The following is a 22,229-nucleotide window of genomic DNA, read 5'->3' on the forward strand; positions in this document are numbered from 1 at the left end:
ATTCTCACGTCGCTGATTGGCTGTTTCTGAAGGCACCGCCCACACGCCGCAATCAGATGTCATGGAAACGCTCACCTACCTGTCTAACTCTCTCGTCCTTCAGCTGTGGAGTCTGTGCAAAACGGACACTTCAACACGGTGTATGTGAATATGTGTGTCGTTGGAATGCTCCTTGATTTTATGAATCTGGCTTTCATGTCTCTTATGAGGTATGATGACCTGGATTTGAGCGAACATGAACTCAAGGTACTTCTGAAAGCACAATATTTGCGCCCTTTCTCTGTGTGTGTGTGTGTGTGTGTGTGTGTGTGTGCACGCATAGCTTTGTCACAGGCTGAAGGTTTCTAGCATTTTGTACTTGTTGTATTCCCTCTATCCAGAAGTACCACTCTAACACAGGAAGTATTCCTTCATCCAACATCCTGTTTCTTCTTCAGCCATCTTTCTTGTTTATCCTTTTTACCCTTTTTGAATTTGAATGCTACTACTGGTCATAGTAACAGCACTCGTGTTACCATGGAAATTAGTGTTCCATAGTAACGATGGAACATTCCCGTACAAACTTGTCATTTTCCCTCTAAAATGTCAGGCAGGTAGATGAGGAACATTAAGTGTAGCATAAAATCCATGGAGCATTTTAGGATTAAACGCGTTAAGTTAGTACAGTAGTGTTCAGCTGTAAGACACTATTTATTGCACTAATCATCGTTCTCTTTGATTTAGGGACATGTTAAAATATGGAAACTTGTTTCTGCCTTGCGATAAAAAAATAAAATAAAATAAAGTAATTGCAATTTTTTTAATCTCAAAATTCTGCCTTTTTTACTTGCAATTGCAAGTTATAAACTCATAATTGCAAATTTCCATATTGCAATTCTGACTTTTTTCCCCAGAATTCTGAGTTTGCATTAATTCTGACTTTTTTCCTCCTAATTCTGAGTTTACATCTCGCAATTCTGTTTGTTTTTTTCCGCTGTAGAATAAAAATGGTAATTGCGACTTTTTATCTCACAATTCTGACTTTTTCCTCAGAATTGCATGGAAAAAGACAGAATTGTGAGATATAAACTCAGAACTGAGGGGAAAAAAGTCAGAATTGAGAGATTAAAAATTTGCAGTTACCTTTTTTTTTTTATTTTTTTTTATCCCATGGCTGAAACAAACTTTCATTTTAAAGTGATGCTTATCCCCAAAATTGTCAGCATTTACAACATTTACTGATGTCTTTCCAAAACTCAAATCAATTACTTTCTGCTGTGGAACAGAAAATGAGATGTTTAGCAGAATGTTGATGCTGCTGTTTCTATACACTGGAAGTGAATCAGGACTGGGGTTCCAACAAAGCATCATAAAATTAGTCCATACGGCTTGTGCACTATTATTACAACTCTTCTGAATCTGTATAATAGCTTCTAAAACCAAAAATGGCAAAAACGAACAATAAAAGTAGTTTTTAAGACCCATTCTTGATATTAATTGTGCAATATTCAACAAAATTAACTTGTTTCTTCTCATTAGCATGTTCGCATGATCTAACTTGCCAGTTTGCAGTTGGTTATGTGACAACCAGTGGTATTTTTTACTGATGTCAAACCTGGCGAATAGACCTTAGTCAGGGTAGTGCCATATTTAATTTTAATTTTTGACAGGAATGAAAATGAAGCAGTGAGGGACCGATTCCTCAGCGGAAGAAAGGTCTTTTTGAGGAAAAAAAAAACGTTCTTAAGAGAAAACTCCATAAAAGTTTCTGAAAGTGCGTAAGTTTATTGTTTATTTCAATATGGCGCCTAATCTGACTAAGGTCATTATATGCAAATGAGATTTGAGAGTTGGAGGTCGGGAGCTTTAACATTTCGGTCTTTTCCTGACAAAGCTATGGTATGGCTTAAGATGACTTTGGAATATTAATTTTTCTGTATTTAACAGGTTTGGAGCGATGTAAGTAAGTGGTGACAGAAATGTCGTTTTGGGTGCACTGTTTCTTTAAATAGTTATATTTCTTATATTTCAAAACGCCTTCAGATTTGGCGCGTAAGGGTGAAGCTGGATGTTTTAAGTTTACGCGCGTCACATTATTAACGTCACATTGGCCAATGAGAAGAGAGAATTCCAAGCTGTTTACAAACATAACTGACCAGCGCTGTTTATGTTTTACTTTAGTTCTTTCTTTTCATCTTGACTCTCTCCTCACATTTTCTCTTTTTCACTCGGCTGTCACATTTCTCTCAGTCGTTCTCCCTCGTTCATTGTCTTGCCGAGTTCTCTGTTCCTTGCACTGAATTGCACAGTCTGTGTGTGTTCGTGATCTGACGGTACGAACGGCGTGTGCGAGTGTTTGCATTACATTTGCTTTACTTTCACTTTTAAATGGCTGATTCGTGCCTGTGTAAAGCACGGATTTCATATAATTTCAATTTCAAATAATTTCATTCCCATTCATAAGATTTTCCCTGCTGAAAAAACAGCATATGCTGGTTAGGTATATTTTGAAGCATGGCTGCTGGTTTAAGCTGGTTTGAGCTGGTTTAAGTTGGTCCTTAGCTGGTTTAAGCTGGTCATGTACTGGTCCTAAGCTGGTCCTGAGCAGGAGCTAGCTGCTTAGGGCCAGCACATGACCAGCTTAAACCAGCTCAAACCAGCTTAAACCAGCTTAAACCAGCAGCCATGCTTCAAAATATACCTAACCAGCATATGCTGTTTTTTTTTCAGCAGGATTGTAGCTGATTTTCCTCATTTAATGTAAAAATCAAACAGGGTGTGAAATGTAAGAGCTGTTTGTATGACATCGTTGTTGTGTGTGACATAATTTTTGTGTCATTTATTTGGAAAGATTATAATTTCTCAATTTCGTCTGACGACGATTATAATTTCTCATCGGGGAACTGAGGGAGTTCTATTTTCTTTTTGTTAATTATTTTTCCTTCATTTACCATAAAAACTTGCTGTGAGTCAAGGGTGAATCTCGCGAAATATGTCAAGAATATGTCGTGAGATTCATCCCGGAAAGATTTAAAGTCATTTTTGATTCGAGTTATTGCTCTTATGTGTCCTTAACATCTATTGACACTTCAGGGAGTCACACGTTTTGCCGAGATCGCGGTTCAGTTTAACCACCATGTAAAATCACACGCACTGTTTTCTTGATCTTCAGACGTTGAAGACAATGTAAAGTTCAACACGCTTCTAATGATCAAACCCTAAAACTGTAAATAACTGTAAATGACTTTGAGATCTGTTTTTCTATGTGCTTTTTCTAAAACTTGCTTTACTTCAGTAGTTCCGTAATGAAGTATTATTCTCTCTCTATATACAAAGTTGAGCTCAAACATCTGTATTTTTCATACAAGAATCTTCTGCCACTAATATGGAAACTGACGTAAGTCTTAATGCTGACTGGTAGTTTCAGCCCAGAGATGAATGAAATATTACAATAAAGATCTATGCTGTATCTCATGCAAGAGATATGCATCTTCTGGTCATTTAAATTGCATGTTAAAGTTGTTTCTTGTTTATTTATTTTTTATGCTTATGGTGAACTCTAAGGGAAATGGTGATGGAAAATTGTAAGATGGGAGTAAAAAAATTACATTGCAGTGCTTTTGTGTTCACTCAAAAAAAAACTGGTCATGGAAAACTGATAAATATTTTGAGATGGGTGGAAAAACCATATTTTAATGCTTTTGCGAGTGAATGCAAAGTTTCTTGGGGGAATGCAATATAATTTTACAGCAAGAATTAAACTTTTAGTAATTGCCATAAAAATATAACAATGCAAAGCTTAATATATATATTTGCCATATACACCAGTGTTTTTTAGGATCATTGAGCTATTACATTTTTATTAATATATATATTTTTTCTTTATTAGTAATTAACTTGTGTTTTTGCCATTTTTTAACATTTAAATATGTCTATGTTTAAATATGTTTCTTTTTATTTCATTTTTAGTTGTTTTTAAGTTAAACTAAGTGAAAATAAGAAATGCTTTCTTGGAAACATGGAAAAAATATTTTTATATTTTATTTCAGTTAATGTTTATTATATTTCAAGCAACACATTTCAAAAAAATATATAATAACCCTGACATACACCAACACACCTTCAAAGACATTTATCAATGTTTGACAAAACTGTGTCAAAGTACAGTCATAATTAATAATTAATAGCCCAGTCTATATATGTAGAAATGTAATCAACAAACACTACACATCACTTCCTCATTCTCTGGAACATCAGGTGACACTATCAAACCAAAGCAACATCCAATCACAGGCCTCCAAAAGCAGGAAATGTCCTTTTCAGTCAGTTTCCTGTGCTGCATCAGGTGATTGGCTGTGAGTGAGTGATTGACAGCTGGGGTGACTCCGGTCAGAACGGGTTCCCACCTGATTGACCTGATTCGTTGGAGTCACCGACACAGTGAGGATGAGAACTCACTGTGATTGGCTGAGATTGATCACATGGTGTCAGAACGAGCTGTCGGAAAATAACAATTCCTGCGTTTGATGTGACCAATGAGAGGAGAGAACTGAAATGTACATGGAAGTAGAACAGGAAGAGACAGGAAGTAGTCGTGGTGGTAAAAGACTTAAACATATTCAAGCATTTATTGTGCATAACAGTCGTTCAAACTTTCTGAGTTCTGGAGGACATTTAATCTACAGCTAAAAGTTTGTTGTGAGATACTGTAAGTACATTCACACGGCTTTTACGGGTGAGGCTAATGTATACTAATATGTTGTGTATTAGTGTTTGACATCTATTTGTGATACATTTGTGTTTTCATGCGAGTTTCTTTAATGAGGCTGGAAGCTTTTAGCCAGATCCTCCATGACGCTCATGAATTTCTGATCTTCCAGCTGTGAACTGTGCGTCCAGGCCAAGGGAAGATGAGCCGACACCATCTGCCGATCTAATGCATGTAAAACATAAAGACAAAAGGATGTTTAACACATGACATCTGCCCAAATTCACCTGGAGAAATGATTCCTATTGCCTGAAGAATCGATATATACTGTATGTATACAGAGAGCAGGTTAATTGATTATATATGCCTCTGTAGAAGCCATATGTCTGATTTCTCCCAAATTCAGAAGAACTGCATTACCCATCATCCTGAAGCAAAATGCACCAATCAGAGAAGTCACTGTTACCATGGAAATGAGAATCAAGGCCACAACAGTGAGTGTTTGCAGTCGCAAGTAACTTCTAATGGTTACGTAATCTGAATATTTCTGAGATTTAAATATGTGGCTAACATATTTTTCAAAAAAAAAAAAATATATATATATATATTACAGTTATTAAACTGTACTTTGTGAGAACAAAGAGAGCTTAAGGCAACACACTACAGGCAAAACCTTTTTCTTTTTTTTTTCCAGGCACTGGTTAATTTTGAGATTAGACTAGTGGAAATAAAACATCAAAAATACACATTTGTTTATTTTATTACACTTTATTTGCGTCTGTAGATTCCACCTATAATGCGCATCTTTAAAGGCCATTTTCTCAAAATCAATTTTTTTCTCCACTTTAGTATTATTTACATACACAAAAGAATTTACAGTTTTATCTATTTTCTGAAGGTTTTTACAAAGGGGGTTGTTCATATATAATTCACCTGATTTGTGAACATTAATGTTTAAATTTTTTTTTGTCTGTTGACAGTATTTTCTGGTTTATGTAGTGATTATAGATCTCGAAAATCCCATCAGTAAAAACCTTTACCTCTAATATGTCATTAAAATGAAACAGGAATTTTGAACCTGGCTTTATCCAATGTTCAGATTTCTGTTCTGGACATTTATGCAAATTAGTGCATTTTTATTATCTAATGCCTCATTAGCATGTTTACATTTCATAAAACTTGTAATACAAAACAATTTTCCTGATGTACTGTGATTAATCAACTTGAGAAAACTCTGAAGATCTCTATTATTATTAGTTCCTTTTTACTCTATTCACCAGTAGTCTTGCCTTGAAGTCTGAGTAGTGGCTGTTTGGTTTTCCCAGTCCCAAAAGGTCATAAGGTCACTGTGAGTTCACTCCGGCCGTGTCTGGCACAGAAGCTCCGCCCACTACAGCTGCACTGGAGCTCCGCCAACTCTCTTTTCCCTTTCTTGATCTTTCTCGCTCTTTCTTTCTTTCATCCTCCTTTTGCTATGCTCTGATTCTCTCTTTCATTTTCATTGTCCAGTCTTTCTTTGTACACTGATTGTATTCTCCTCGTCTTCTCTCTACTGCTCATGCTTTTCTTGCTTTCATCAGTGTCTTTCATCCATTCTTTGTCTCCTGAAAGGCTCACTTGTTTCATATGGAAACAGATGGATGCCTTATTGGAGGAGATGGAGAGAAAGACAGCAGCTCGGTTCCAAAACCTAGTGCGCTCCCTCATTGCCCACTGCCTACATAGGCAGCTGCCTTCTAAGGGAGCATCCTAACTGACATGGTGCCTCATAAGGGACTGGTTTGGAACACTCTACACAGGCAGCAATTTTGTGCACCACAGGAAAATCAACACATAATTGATTCCAATTTGACTTTTGCATGTTGCTATGCTCATGCAGAAACTATGGAAGACTTTTTATCCCAATTGCGAGTTTATATCTCACAATTGCAAGTTATAAAGTCGTAATTGCGAGTTTACATCTCAATACTATGACTTTTTTCCTCATAATTTTGAGTTTACATCTCACAATTCGGACTTTTTTCACTCATAATTCGGAGTTTGTTTACATGACATCAAGTAGGCATCTTGCAGTAATTCCGAGTTCACATCTCCCAATTCTGACTTTAAAAATTCGGGCAAAAACATTGTGAGATGTAAACTCCATCTACTGAGAAAAAAAGAGATTCAAATTGCAAGATGTAAACTCAAAGTCAGAACTTTGAGAAAATAGTTTATATTTTGTAATTGTGAGATACAAACTTGAAATTCTGGAAATAAACGTTCATAGCATAGTCTAAGATGCATAACATGCACAAATATTGTGTAATTTCTAATTACACAGATGTTTTTATTCAGATTTATTTTTATTCAGCCAAGCAACTTGTCTCAATGCATTCTGAGATTGCTATCTTTGCAAAAGATGCAATGCTGCCTTAATATTTAACAAAAAAAGTGAACAATACCTAAAAACATCGATTCAAAAGTTGCTTAATCTAATTTTAAAAATGCATGCATTTTTATGCATATTAGAGCATTACTTTAGAAACATGTTAATGTAGCTCTCTTGCAATCAGTTGTGGCTCCCGTGTGCTTCAACAGTAGTAGTGCTGTTTGTGTGGCACATGGAGTTGCATTCTGTCACTCATGAGATTTCATTTGCTGCCTATGTGTGGGTGTGTGTTTGCTCACCCTGAAAAAAACGCCCACTGGGATTCTTGCCAGCCGCCTCGGACACAGCGAGCCACACGACCGTATCGGCCCCTTGCTCCGGTGTCCGCAAACGCTCCTTCATAGAGCTGTGGAAATCAGGCATCGCGTTTGCAATGGCTAAAGAACGAGAGGCGAGAATGAATCCATCAAGATCAGACATCATCAAATCAGTCTGAGTAAATGATAAATAAATATCTGCATTTATGCATTTGGCAGACACTTATATCCAAAGCGACCAATGCATTCAAGGTATATAACACTGAACATGCAATTTGACAAATTAACAACAGCAAGCTTGAAGGTAAAAATGGATATGTCTGGCGGAAACGGCATGTTTTAGGTGATGTAACTATTTCTTTCAATTTTAATCACATTTTTGCAGTTCACCCAATTTTTAAAAGGAAAAATATTCCATGTAGCATTTTGAAAATGCATCTATAATCATTCATGCACGGTTTAAATTTATGACGATTGTGTGTGTGCAATTACTTGGCGTGTCGACCCATCCGGGGTGCATCACAGAGAAGTGGATGCTGGGGTGAGCTTTAGCAAACTGCTCCGTCATCACCACCTGCTGCCTCTGAAACACACAGAAAAAAGTACATAGAAGTCACTTCTGACATCACAAGAATAAGTAACAAACAGCTACTGAAGTCAGTGAGACAGAAAAGTCATGCATATTTTTTTTTTTTAAGTAATTTTTTACTAACATTCAAAAGATTGGGGTCAGTAAGATTTTTTTGAGGACAGAAATTAATACTTTTATTCAGCAAGTATGCATTAAATTGATCAAACGTGACAGTTAAGACTTTTATGATGTTATTTCTATTCATTAAAGAATTCTTACAAAAAATGTATCACGGTTTCCACAAAAATATGAAGCAGCACAACTGTTTTCAACATTGATAATAATAATAAAATGTTTCTTGAGCAGCAAATCAGCATATTAGAATGATTTCTGAAGATCATGTGACACTGAAGACTGGAGCAATGATGCTGAAAATTCAGCTTTGATCACAGGAATAAATTACATTTTAAATTTATATTCACATAGAAAACAGTTATTTTAAATTATAATATTTCACAATATTCCTGTTTTTGACTATTTTTAATCAAATAAATGCAGCCTTGGTGAGCAGAAGAGACTTCATTCATAACAAAAATCTTACCAATCAATCCCTAAACTGGGACTCGATTTTCAAAATGTAGTTAAAATGCACTAAACTGCAGTACTCAAGTAATCAAACAATGACCTCTATAACATAAATGATTAAACTTGCAAATGGCATCAAAGCAAAGTGTTTCTGTATGTTGGACTCTCTATGTGTCCATATGTACCTTGTTCTGTGCGTACACCATAGTGCCGTCATATCTGCCCCTCTGAGACTGCAGGTTTCCCGTTCGCAGTTTCTGCACCAGCATCCCACCGGATGATACTGTGATCTGAAAGAGAGGAGAGATATGGTGACCATCTGACCTCCGTCTGTCACTCTCAGTCTCTGGTTTAGAATCAGAATCAGAATGAGCTTTATTGCCAGGTATGTTTACACACAGTTCACTGTCTGTATTTTGGCAGTTTACTCACCACTCTGGAGTCAGGGCTCTTCTCCAGCAGAGGAATGAGGCTCTTGATGAGGATGTACATGGCTGAGAAACACAACAGAGACATCAGGTGAAATCTAAGGTATTAAAGATGTTATTTATTATAAAGTTAGTAGGAAAGACTTTTAGTCCTGAGGCGATATCGAGCTGGTTTTGTTTGCTCACTTACCCAGAGAGTTACTTGCAAAGCTTTTCTCCAAACCCTCACCATTCACCTCCCTCTTAGTCATCATACAGCCGGCGTTATTGATCTGTCAAATCAATCAACCAACCACATTCTCATTACTTCCATTAGCTGGTAATGCCATTCAAAATATAGGTGCACTACCATTCAAGTTTGGGGTCAGTAAGATTCTTTTCATGTTTTTGAAAGAATTCTCTTAAACTCACCAAGGCTGCATTTATTTGATCAAAAACACAGTGAAAATATTACACTTTAAAATAGCTGTTTTCAATGTGAATATATTGTAAAATGTAATTTATTTCTGTGATCAAAGCTGAATTTTCAGCATCATTACTCCAGTCTTCAGTGTCACATGATCTTCAGAAATCATTCTAATATGCTGATTTGCTGCTCGAGAAACATTTCTGATTATTATCAATGTTGTGCTGCTTCACATTTTTGTGGAAACCGTGACACATTTTTTTCAGGATTCTTTGATGAATAGAAAGCGTTTATTTGGAATAGAAATCTTTGGTAACATTATAAATGTCTTTACTGTCACTTTTGATCAGTTTAATGTTCTTGCTGAATAAAAGCATACATTTCTAAATTTAAAAAAAAACTTTCTGAACCCAAACTTTTGAACAGTAGTGTATATGCAATTTTAAAGCCTCACCAGGACATTGAGGGCTTTGTACTTTTTCTTGAAAGACTCTGCAAACTCCCACACCTTCTTGGTTTCGGACAGATCCAAAATATGCACGAAGATCTCCTGCAGCCAAACACAGAGGCCAAAGGTCACGTATTTTACTAGAACATCTTGCTTTAGAAACAGTTGCAGATGTAAATCTGTTTTCAGACAGCGTGTAGATAAATATATGGGTCATTTCAATGATTCAGTGGACTTCTGTAAAAACGGTAACTTATTTGCAAACTACTACATTATTCTTCATTAAGCAGCTGCGTTCTCATTTCTACTGCAGGTTCAGTTCTCCTGGTGTGACCTGAGGTTAAATGACTTGCTCAGAGTGCTACAGTGGTGGAAGCTTCTCCAGCCAGCTGTGTTACAATCAGCGCCTTTAACTATTAAACTGCAGGCTAACAATCCCAATCTTACTTTGTTTCCAGAGTCCTTGACGATCTCCGCTCTGGCTTCTTCCGCCTTGTCCTTGTTCCTGCAGACCATGTGGATCGTACCACCTTGAAGAAGAGGGTTAACTGGTTAAACTGCAGCACAAAAAGTGTTTGGAGACTTAAATAACACTGTCTGAATGTCATTGCTTTAGATAAATGCATAAATGCAGATAAATAAAATGCATAAATGCAGAGCAAAAGTAAAGCTACAACAAAGAAAATCAAAGGACTAGCATAATTTGTTTGCAGATTCTGGGTTTTGTTATCATTAATGCAATGACATTTGAAAAATGTTCTGTGTCCAAATACTTTTTAGAGCAACTGTATTCACATAAACGCATGGAAAGCATTTGAAGAACCTAAATACACCATGAACCACAAGGTCAGTTTCTATTTGACCAACCACTGCTGTTTTTCTCCAACACGCACCTTTCTTGGCGATGGCCATGGCAGTGGCTTTCCCGATCCCGCGGACACACCTTCCAAAAAGTTCAACTTTTGTCTCGTCAGTAGAGTATTTTCCCAAAAGTCTTGGGGATCATCAAGATGTTTTCTGGCAAAACTGAGACGGTTCTAAGAATGTTTTATTAATGGTCCCATTAAATAATGAAAATGTTATTTCTGAAAGTTCTCTGAACAGTTAAAACGTCCAGTTGTTTTATTTCTTGGGAGCATTTTGAGAATGAGAATGTACCCTGAACGTTCTGAAACAAGTAGCAACATTTAAAAATGTTAGATGAACATCCAACTAAAACGTTTCTGAAAAAACATTCCATGAATGATATAATGTTTTTGTGCTGACGTTTTGAGAATGTTATTAAAGCCCAGATAGCTTTGAATGAACGTTCTATTAACGTTAATGGAAGAACGTTTGTTTATAACTTTGAGAAAACCTTGCCAGAATGCGAGGGAAATTTCATTAAAGGGTTAGTTCACCCATAAATTACTCACCCTCAAGTCATCCTAGGTGTATATGACTTTCTTCTTTCAGACGAATCCAGTCAGAGTTATATAAAAATTTGTCTTTGATCTTTCGAGCTGTATCATGGCACTCAGCGGGTGTTGCATGCATCATTCAAAAACAAGTTAAATAACAAATGCCCATCCATAAAAAAAAAGTGTCTCACAGGGCTCCAAGGGATGAACAAAGGCCTTCTGTAGCGAATCGATGCGTTTTTGTAAGAAAGATAACCATATTCAAAACGTAATAATCACTTCAATGTAGCTTGCTCTCACTGTTGTACACGGAAGCAGTTCCGAGTGGATGACGTATTGAGGTCGGCGTTGCGCATGCGCCGCTCAGAAGTGACGCACGCAGAATGGATGGGCACTTGTTATTTAACTTGTTTTTGAATGATGCATGCAACACCTGCTGAGTGCCATGAAACTGCTTGAAAGATCAAAGACAATTTTTTTATATAACTCCGACTGGATTCGTCTGAAAGAAGAAAGTCATATACACCTAGGATGACTTGAGGGTGAGTAATTTATGGGCTAATTTTCATTTTTTGGGTGAACTAACCCTTTAAGTGGAACATTCCATTTTAGCAGTTTGCAAACATGGAAATAAATGTCCAAGAACGTTCAGAGAACATTCAAAAGTAACAAGTAGCAACATTTTAAAAGAGAAACGTCCAACTGAAACATTTCTGGAAAAAAAAAACATTCCATTAATGATGTACAGATAATGTTTTGTGCTGATTTGAGAACATTATTAAACACCAGATAACTTTGAACATGAGTTCTGTTAACGTTGCAAGAATGTTTGTTCATAATGTTAAGAGAACCTTGCCAGAATGTTAGGGAAGTTCTGAAAACGTTTCCTGTTAGCTGGGAATGTGTTTCTGTGTTGATTTTTGTATGCTTTTGTAAAATTAAGGTTCTGTATTCATTTGCCACTTAAAGTCCTGAAGTGAAACCACTCGAGAAGTCCTGTCCTAATGTGCCACCTTGCGTCATCGCTTAGCTAATGAGAGCGAACTATCAGTGCGTCCTCTGATAGCACTGCTCCTGGCATCGGCGGCGCTCGTGCCCTTGACCCGTTCTCAAAGGCTGGCTTTGTCCACGCGTGTCAGGCCAGGCGGAGGGATGAGGAGGTGCCGGGGGGAATCAAGCTTTTCTCGGTAAATGCGTGCACTGTTAAGGGTGATGTGTGTCCCATTATGGGACGTGAGAGGTTGACCCGGGTGACAATGTATTAGGAGGAAAAAACAGATGCAGGGGCCACTGCAAGATAAACAGCAGCAGTGAGATGACACGTTTTGAGTGTTTTTCTGACTCCCAAGAATTTATAGGCTTTTTATAAAACTGGACTTCATGGAAAACGAAAAGCAACATGTGACCCTGAGTTCGCAGAATGTGTTAAAAATAACACTTTTTGTGTTTTTTTTTAACATATTCGGTGCACCATTTATTATATCACCGTATTATGCTGTCTAAAAAATAAAGTTAGTTTTGCAAATGTAAGAAACTGACTTTGAAAGCTTTTACCCTTGCCATGATTTATGTTGTCACTGTTTATGATGTGCAACACTTTTTTTTTGCATCATTTTGAAGAAAAACGGATGAATATGTTTTGAAGTAAAAAGCAAACATTAAGAAATGTTTTCCCTTATGATTGAAGAATTATTGCATCATATGGTTAAAAATCCAAGTAGGCCAACAGACAAATGCTGGACATGTCCAAATATTTTGATAAATTACACTCTAAAAAATGCTGGGTCGTTTCAACCAAACTTTGGGTCAAATATGGACTAACCCAACTTTAGCGTTAAAATTTTAATTAAAAAATTTAACCCAACTGCTTAATTAGTCCATATTTTACCCAAAGTTGGGTTGAAACAACCCAGCATTTTTTAGAGTGTAAAATTTAAATTTAAGGTCAAAACTATTTGTTATTTGTTTCTCAGTGCCCATTATACAAAAACTCCTATTAATAAAGACAACCTAATAAACACAGAAATAATAATAAAATTACAAAAAATGCATTAAATACATTTTATAAAATAAGAGATAAACAGTTGTAGTAGAATAAGTGAAATCTGACCCATGCAATAGGCTATTTAACATCATAATTATAGATGTTAAATATTAAATGAAATATTGCATGAGAATTTATGTAACGTTATATTATATTAGCCTATGTTATATTAGTAGTAGCCAATTATATTACATCATATTATGTATTTGAATGTGTATTAATTAAGCATTATGTTTGTTAATATTGTAATAAGGTGTTGTGAGATTTCTGAAGCAGTGCAGCTCTTACTTGGTGAATTCGGTGAGTCCTTTGAGGAACCATGCTGAGTTCCGGTACAGAGACATTCTCACACCCGCGCTGTCGCTCAGGTCGCCCGCTGTGCTCGCGGATGCTCGCCGGTGCTTTTAACCGGCTCCGGGGTCACATGAGTGCACGTAGATCCACGCCACTCTCCGCTGCCCAACGCTTTCTGCCCTCTACCGGTAATCAACGAAATAACACGCCTCTGACTGTCAGACCTCTGATGTTTCAAAGCAATACGTTTGTAGTTGACAGTTTGATAATAGCTAACAAAATATAAGATCAACTATTTCCCTGATAGCACAGCACGTGCATCACGGAGATGTCTATTTGACATCTGCATTTACATCTGCAAGACGTCTTTTTTAGAGTGCTTGCTCATCTGCAATACGTCTATAGGATGTTTCCTATCAGATGTCAAATAGGCGTTTAGAAGATGTCTTTAAGATGTTTATGATTTACAGTGTATGTAAAACTGACATCTTAAAGACGTCTATCAGATGTTTGTTCACAGCAGATGCTTTCCAGATGAAGCGATCTTTAACAGACATCTTGCAGACGTACGTGTGTGTTATCTGGGAGGCCTATAATTAATAGCAATTATATATATAATATAGGCTTAGACTATCATCAAATTCAATATGGCGTCTTTTCAGACTTTAGCGCATGATTTAAAGATCGTATGTGTTATTAAACAAGCCTGTAACCGTCTAAATCATTAGAGAGATTAAAAAAAGACAATTTTCAGCAATTTCAGCTAATGTACCATCAAAATGATTTAATAACTTTATAACTGTTATAGCCCCACCTATTGCATGATCTCCATAAAAGTTTGCATGTAGTGTTTGTTCAGAATCATATTGCATGCCTACCTAATTTTGGCTCATTTCGCAAATTTCTGAGGTTTCGTTTAGGAATTATAGGCTTTTTGTTAAACTTGATCACACCAATATTCTAAATGACCCTGTTACAGTCATCCACATACTCAAGTTTTTTGATAATTATTGATCTTGGGAGTCCAGAGATTTGTACTGGGTTTGTCGAGGTTGATGGGAAAAACACCGGGTAGTTCACTAAAGTTGTTCGTTTGTTTAATAATCTCAAATAATTAAAGAGCGATTTGATTGACAGCAGTGGTTCATGAGGCAAAGTTGTCCAGAATGAGGAGATCTAGCCTATGTGTGAAACGTCGCATGATATGCAGTTATTTATTATGCTTTTGTATAGGGTAGTCTAATGATAATAATAGGCCTACTGCAGAATAATAACCACAGAATCGCGGTAATAAAACATAGACCCATATAAAACATTTTTACTGTTTAATACGTTGATAATCTTTAGATGCTATTGTTTTTGTATGGCTGGGTCACAAGGGGGTTAGTCATAACGAACAAATAATTAGGCTATCAAATCGTATTTTAAAAATATCTCAGGAGAATTTACTGGAGCGGAAAGGATGTCCTCGCTGCACCTGACCAGGTAAAGCCAGCGCAGATCTCGGCCCCGCCCCTGCTGTCCGTACGCGCCTGTGATTGGTTCACACCTGTGCGCGAGCAGTAACACAACAACGCCGGGGCGAGGTGAGACTGTCCCGACTGAGCTGCTGGGACGCGCCCTTATCAGCTGGACATGAACCCGTGCGGCGCTCCACGCAGGCTCGTTTAGGATCTGTGGGAGTCTCAGGATGGTGAGGTTCACGAGTGTGCAACTGCTGTCTTCTTGTTAATGTTGCTGCCTTTTTCTTGCATTAACAATCACAAACAGGTCCAAACTATTAAGATACGAATCCGAGTGTCAGTCGGAGGTCAGATAGAGCTTTGTTTTTTTGTGTTTTCTCTTCTGTATAGCTGTTTGTCTGGGATCTGTCCTTATATTTGACACTTTGTAGTGTTTTACTGCACGCACACACACACACACACGCTGTTCTTGTGCTGATAAGAGGGACATTTGTATTTCCTCTTGTATCACAAATACAAAGGTGCGTTTGTTGTTTTTATCTCTTTTCTTGGTTAAAAACATAAATTTGCAGTTTCATGTTCACATTACTAGTGAGAAACGCATGGCTGTGTCTATGTAAACTATATTTAATTTTAAGAGCGTATTAAAGGTAAAATGGTTCATGTTGTAATTTTTTAGTCTAAAAAAAACATAGGGCTTTATTTAGTTATGAGTTATGGCAGATGCATTCAAGGTAAACATTTTTGCAAAATGTGAGTTCCCTGAACCCATAACCTTGGCATGCTTAACTTTCTTTTAACCTGGTTTTTATTTATTATCATCAAGATTTTAGGTTATTAAAATGCATATGAATATTACTGATATATACAGTTTTTAAAAACTTTGTCACACTGCAGTGTGTGTGTTTCACTGTGTGAAACACACACACACACACACACACACACACACACACACACACACAAGCTTTCTTTAGGTGGTGATTCATCATGTTCTCACAGATGTGTTTATACTATATGTACACAACCTGATCCTGTCTGCTCGACTGTTTGTTTTTCAAATAAATTATTTCAGAGGCAGTAACTGAAAGAAAAAAAAATTTAAAATCTGAAAAGTGTTGCAAGGACTGGCCAAGATATTGACTCAAAAGTAATAAAATGCATTTTAATAAAAGTTTTTTTGAGAATGTTTGAATTGTAGTAGAATAATTACAGCTTATTCTATACATGCATTTAAATATGTAACCAAATTTTCATGACTCAAATGTAATGTTATGACCCTGGTTGCACATGAAACAGAAACCAATCACCAAAAAAACCCAACAAGATTTTATGTCATGCAAAGGCTGCAGAGGTTGCTCGGCAGTGAGAGAAGCATTACACAGAGGACCATGGTGTGAACAAATGCTTTATTTACCTCTGCCACGTCACACATGACCTCATCACACGCACAAGATACTGACTGACTGAAAACATAACTGGCGTTGTTAGGAGGGAGAAAATCTGTGTGTGTTCATATGTTAAAGAGGTAAAGCCAGTGACTTTTTACATTGTTCTATTCGCTAACTAAGAAACAAATTCATTGAGTTTACTAAAATACTCTTTTTTTTTTCGCTATACAGAACAAGAAATGAGAAAAGCTGGAGCACTACATTGACTAAATGCAATTAGGGGATATATTTGTTTCAAAATACTTTATTATATGACAAACTTCAAACAATGAATATAATCATTATCTACACATCTACATTTCAGGGACTGTTTTCCCCTCAGAGTCCGTTTCGTTGGCATCGTCGCTCTCCGGATCCAGATACCGCAGGATTTGCAGTATTGTGTTGTTGTCTAATCCTGTCGCTGCGGGTCTTTTTTCTGGCACGCTTTTATCGAAGTAGTCACCGCGTTCGTAAATGGGCTGATCCTTGTCACGTAATGGCGTCAGACGTGCACGTCTCTGTCCATGCCCGAACATTTCCAATGCCAGGTAATTGACAAGTTCGTCTTCCTCACCGGCAGTGTCGTCATAATCATCCCTGCTGGTTTTCCTCTCATAATAACGTGATGTTTTCGGTTGCGTTGGTCGGTTGTTGTTTTGTTGTGCTGCGTTTACCAGCTTGAGGATATTCATGATGTCCTGGGTGATGCTGTTGCCCTCCGATGTCTCGAGCGGCCGTCGGTGAGGTGCTGCGGCGAAGGTCTTGTGAGCGGTTGCGTAGGGTGTACGTGACTTCTTTGGGGTTCCCAATAAATCCTTCTGCTTCTCATTATGGAGAAGCTCAAGAACTTCCTCCGGTGGGATTCGTAGCTTCTGTGAGATTGTGATTATCTTGGACAAAGACTCAGGGAATGTGCTGTGTATTGGCCTAATTTCCCTCTCCTCCACGTCATCCTCCTCTCCATCATCTTCATCCACATCTTTTTTCTCCACCTCTCTGTCGCTTTCTTGCTCGCTCTTGCTGGCCTCTTGTCTTTTCTGCTGCTCCTGCTCTTTCTTTTCTAGGATTTGCAGAAGATAGTAGTCCACAAGCTTTGCAATGTCCTCGGGCTCCTCCTCTTTTCCTGTCTGGAACCAGTCGGGTTGGTTGGATCTTTTGACATAATCATCCTCTTCATCCTCCTCCTCCTCTTGCTCATCATCCTCAAGGTTGCGATTAAACCCATGCCTCTCTCTTTCTTCTTCTTCAGTCTCTGTTTGTTCCTCCAAAGGTGCCCATTCATCAGTTCCCATGATGTCTTCCAAGACCATCTTCCTCTGCCTGTACAAGTCATTATCATCATCATCATCATCTTCACCATCCTCCCGTTTGCTGTTGGCCTTAGATGTGGAGATTGCACTTAGCTCCTCAAACACAGACTGAAGGGTCGCCAGGTTCTGGGGTGTGTACTGTTCTTCTGCTTTCTCGTTGGTCCGTTTGAGAGGCTGCTCCTGATCCTCCTCGTTCTCAAACACAAGTGGGAACTTCCGGTGCCGTCTCCGGCTATCCGGATTGGCCCACGAGGTCCTTCCGTAATTCTCAGCTGAAGTTTCCACTTCTAGTTGTTGCTTTGGTCTTGGGAAGGGTTGGACAGTGTATCGAGGTTGAGATGGCGCGATGACCTTCTGGGAGGTTTTCTGGGGCACCATGTGTTCCTCGGTCTGTTGTAGTGTGGTAAGCACTGCTTGCAGCAACTCTTGAGTGTTGTCCTTCTCTTCCTCCCTCACCTCCATACCTCTATCCAACCGGGCAGGAGCTGCCAGTTGTAGCAGGGAGCGAACGCTTTCCATGTCGTCTGAAGTGTCTTGCTGGTCATCAAGGTGATCAGGTGGGGTTCTCTGGCTGAGGCTTTGGATGTAGCGTAGAGCTCTGAGCATCTCGGCACTCGGAGGAGGACGGATCTGGGACGCAGGTCCATAAGACACGGGTTCACTTTCGTTTAGGCGATGCTCTCTTAGCGTGGCCCCTTGAACTCCACAAACGAGAGAAAGGAAAAGGGGTAGAAGAAGGAGCGAGGGGAGGATGAACACCCCTGTTGCACAGCATCTAGATGATGACGACATGTTTTACCTGAGAGAGAGAGGGAGGGAGAGAGGGAGAAGAGATGGTGAGTCAGTTTTTCATTAAAAAGGTACAAAAGCTTTCACTGGGGTGGTACCATTTAGCTACTAATAATGTACACTTTAGGTACTAATATGCACCATTTTAAAATCATCAATAACATCTTAAAATCTTGCTAATTACTTACAAAGCCCTGAATGGTTTAGCTCCCCAGTACTTGAGTGAGCTCTTATTGCATTATCATTCTTCACATCCACTGCGATCTCAAAACTCTGGCCATTTGATAATACCTAGAATTTAGGTATTTAGCACCCAAACTCTGGAACAATCTACCTAGCGTTGTTCAGGAGGCAGACAAACTCTTTCAGTTTAAATCTAGATTAAAGACCCATCTCTTTAACCTGGCATACACATAAAACACAATCACTTTTCTATAATTCAAATCCGTTAAATGATTTTTAGGCTGCATTAATTAGGAGCCAGGAGCCGGGAACACTTCCCATAACACTCAATGTACTCGCTACATCGGAAGAAGAATGGCATCTACGCTAATATTAGTTATATTTATTCTTATTCCGAGGTCACCGTAGCCATACGGATTCAGTCCGTATCCAGATCAGATGGTCACTGCAGTCATCCGGATCCAGTCCATATCCAGACCAGAAGGTTGATCGGCACCTAGAGACGACCTCTACAGCCCTGAATGTCAGCGGAGACCATGCCAACTAGACGAACCCTAGAGACAGATGCCCTGTGAAGACCTCGTCGGCCATCGGCTCAAGACTACGAGAACCAGACGAGTCCTCTGCTCAATCTGACATGCGTTGCAGCCTGGAATTAAACCACACCATGCTGGTTTAGTCTGGACAGAGGAGAACTACCCACCCGACTGAGCCTGGTTTCTCCCAAGGTTTTTTTTTTTTCTTCATTTCTGACACAGATGGAGTTTTGATTCCTTGCCACTGTCGCCTCTGGCGTGCTTAGCTGGGGACACAATTTCTGGCAACATTGTTGAGTTGATTGCGCAGATACTATTGGAAGAGAACTGAACTGAGCTGGACGATAACATCACTGAATCAACAATGAACTAACTTTAACTGATAAACTGACAGTTTTCTATTGTCCTCTTGCATTATCAGCAAATTTTTCCTGTTTAACACTGTAAAGCTGCTTTGACACAGTCTGTATTGTATTGTATCTATTTCGAGGTACAAAGGTTTATCTTTTGAAAAGGTACAACCCAAGTGACAGCTTTTGTACCTTTTTGCAACACATACACAGTGTTTGCGCTAACAATTTCATGCATATTGACTGTTCTGTCATCAACTAGTCAAGTTCATGTCGTTCCAAACCTGAATGATTGTCTCAGTGTTTTTGTCCATACAGTGAAAGTCAATGTGGTCCAGTGTTGTTTTGGACCCCATTGACTTTCAATGTATGGGCAAAACAGTTAAAATACCGTCTTTTGTGTTCCACAGAAGAAAGAAAGCCACACGTTTGGAATTACATGACTGCGATTAAATGATGACAGAATATTTATCTCCTGACGAACTATTCCTTTATCTTCTTACAAAGACCTGCCCCAGATAACTTATTGCAGTCTTGTTTACAATGCTTAATTGACCATCGCAGGTCTCGCTCTGCTTGTATCTCTCTCTCTCTTTCTGACATCTGTTGAAACTCTTTCTGACATCTGTTGAAAGCCTGTTGATGAGTGTTTGCTGAGCACTCAGAGAGCGCGCGCGCAGCCTGAGCTGAAAATCTCATTAGTTTCTAAATTGCTGCCGCGACTAAATGAGTCATACCCCGTTGCTACGGGAGACCGCACGAGCATCCGCACTGCTGTTGAACCGCAAAGTGCCGTCAAACGGAGAGGAGGAGAAAGCCCCGGAGCACGACATCCTGCTTACATCAATCTGTTAGATGTCTATACTTATTTTTAAGTGGAAATGTAGTGAGTAGAACTTTAACTTGGACATTTACCGTAAGGTTTTTACCAGGTTTGCTTTTAAGTGTGCGTAGCGTTCTTAATTAACGATTTGTAGAATTTTAAATAAACACAAATGAGCTTTAAAATAACAATTGCGCGAGAAACTGCGAAGAAGCGGTCGAACCTTTATTAATCATTTTTTCCCCCACAACTTTTAAAACGCATGCGTTTTCGTTCCATCTCGCTGTTTATGAACGCGTCTCTTGGTTGCGCAGCAGGTTGCTGAAATATAAAACAGAGCCCATACGCGTTTCTAAATAGATAAACCAGATATAAGTGATGTATTCCGTCTTAAAGAACGCACAAATGAGTGTTTAAATGCAAAAACCTTCTTACCTTTGCTTTCGGTCTGTTTTAACGGGGAGTCGTGAGTGCGTTGCGCATTGCTCTCGCGCTCTCGGTGTGTTTATGGCTGTGCAGCACCGTGAGCACGAGCGCGGAGTCTCTCTCTCGTCAGCACCGCGGACAGCTCCGCCCGTATAAGAGACGCCACCTGATTCGTGCGTCACTGAAACAACATACGCAAAACCGGCCACACACACACACACACACACACATGCACTCCAGGCGATTCAAGGTTATTAATTTGGCATACAAACTCAAAATGAATGGTTTTATGCATGCATAACATTGAATTCGTCTTATTATAAAGTTTATTATAAAGATCCCTTACAAAAATCACTTATTTTCATCATGATCGTCAATTAGATTTAACATGGTAAGTAAGTGCAATGAACATTTCACTGTATAACTTTGGCTTCTCTTTGATTTTTACTTCAAAATCAGCAATTACATTTTAGTTGAAGTTTAGTGGGTTGTAATTTTGCTGGTTACCATGGTAATGTTTTGTAAAGAAGCAGAAGAGCGCCTATGATTAGAGGTTTCAGAGCCAAAAGGCCCCTGGTGAGGAAGAAACCCACTCATTATGACCTTCTCTTATCATGTAAAGTGAAAGCTCTAAAGTTTGAATGTGATATTATGATAATAGTCGATCACTGAAGAGCGATGGTGCTTTTGATCCATGTGCCCAGAATGCTTTTGGGAGATCTCGTTAGCTCATCTTCTATTTGATCAAGTAGCTGTCGTTGTGCCAAAAAAGCAATTTAATTCTTTAAGCATATTGAAAATGAGGCAGGGGAAGCTGAAAGCATCTCTCTCACGTGCACACATACGCTGGTTGGCTGTGAGTTTCTGTCATGTTGATTTGGCTTCATCTGTAAAGCGTCTGGCGAGCGATGAGTCACAGCGGAGAGCCGCAGAGGCGGGGAGAGACGTGTGAGACAGGGACTGTGACATGGCATGTGTCTGGGACGGGGTTCGCTCTGGTTCTGCGTGCCTGGCGGCTGGTTTTCTGAAGTGAGCGTGTGTTTGGCAGTGTGTCAGGAGCCGATAGGAGGGAGATCTCGTTCATTCAGAAATCCGCTCTGCTGCTGTGGGTGCACGACTACTATTCACAGTCTCATTCAAAACCTCTCCGAGTATAAAAACACACACAAGGAGTTCAGCGTGATGATGCTGTTTGTGCCACAGCTGCCTACCATCGAGCATTTATTCTCATCTTTTTCATCACATCAAGTCTCGCCGATCCTGACTTTGCTCTTTTCTTCTCTCATCTTTTCTCTTTTCCTCTCTTTTCTCCTGTCTCTTCGTTTGTTTTCTAATCTTTGTTCTTCACCTGTCATCTCTTCTCTTCTC

The 22,229-nt window shown here is 38.7% G+C and overlaps 3 protein-coding genes across 3 annotated transcripts in view; 1 reads left to right on the plus strand and 2 right to left on the minus strand.

The window, feature by feature from the left end:
• Positions 1-497, plus strand: part of LOC107733918 (WD repeat and FYVE domain-containing protein 1-like) — an 11,123-nt gene extending 10,626 nt beyond the window's left edge. Inside the window, exons 13-14 of the mRNA XM_016545772.1 lie at positions 104-246; positions 381-497. Coding sequence (XP_016401258.1) covers positions 104-246; positions 381-497 — 260 coding nt within the window. The remainder of the gene's footprint in view (positions 1-103; positions 247-380) is intronic.
• Positions 498-4,679: 4,182 nt separating this feature from the next.
• Positions 4,680-10,742, minus strand: LOC107733926 (dehydrogenase/reductase SDR family member 12-like). The gene is made up of 9 exons (XM_016545777.1): positions 10,707-10,742; positions 10,261-10,343; positions 9,820-9,915; positions 9,150-9,231; positions 8,964-9,025; positions 8,717-8,821; positions 7,868-7,958; positions 7,358-7,495; positions 4,680-4,912 (listed from the first exon to the last, which is right to left on the minus strand). Exons 1-9 carry the CDS (start codon positions 10,723-10,725, stop codon positions 4,797-4,799), a joined length of 792 nt encoding a protein of 263 aa, XP_016401263.1. The 5' UTR covers positions 10,726-10,742; the 3' UTR covers positions 4,680-4,796.
• A 5,661-nt stretch (positions 10,743-16,403) lies between these two features.
• LOC107733927 (secretogranin-2-like) lies at positions 16,404-21,004 on the minus strand. Its single transcript, XM_016545778.1, has 2 exons — positions 20,871-21,004; positions 16,404-18,553 (listed from the first exon to the last, which is right to left on the minus strand). Exon 2 carries the CDS (start codon positions 18,544-18,546, stop codon positions 16,756-16,758), a length of 1,791 nt encoding a protein of 596 aa, XP_016401264.1. The 5' UTR covers positions 18,547-18,553; positions 20,871-21,004; the 3' UTR covers positions 16,404-16,755.
• Between the last annotated feature and the right edge of the window lie 1,225 nt (positions 21,005-22,229).

This window comes from Sinocyclocheilus rhinocerous, unplaced genomic scaffold (genome assembly GCF_001515625.1).
Source record: "Sinocyclocheilus rhinocerous isolate Xijiao unplaced genomic scaffold, SAMN03320098_v1.1 scaffold1091, whole genome shotgun sequence".
In the NCBI taxonomy this organism is placed as follows: Eukaryota; Metazoa; Chordata; class Actinopteri; order Cypriniformes; family Cyprinidae; genus Sinocyclocheilus; species Sinocyclocheilus rhinocerous.

What these genes read in the sequence shown, in the direction of transcription:
- LOC107733926 (XM_016545777.1), bottom strand. An exon ending in TCAAGGACTCTGGAAACAAA is followed by an intron (nt 9,916 to 10,260) that starts GTAAGATTGGGA and finishes GTTTGGCTGCAG; the next exon opens with GAGATCTTCGTGCATATTTT. An exon ending in ACAAAGCCCTCAATGTCCTG is followed by an intron (nt 9,232 to 9,819) that starts GTGAGGCTTTAA and finishes TTGATTTGACAG; the next exon opens with ATCAATAACGCCGGCTGTAT.
- LOC107733927 (XM_016545778.1), bottom strand. Translation starts at nt 18,546, where the DNA reads ATGTCGTCATCATCTAGATGCTGTGCAACAGGGGTGTTCATCCTCCCC.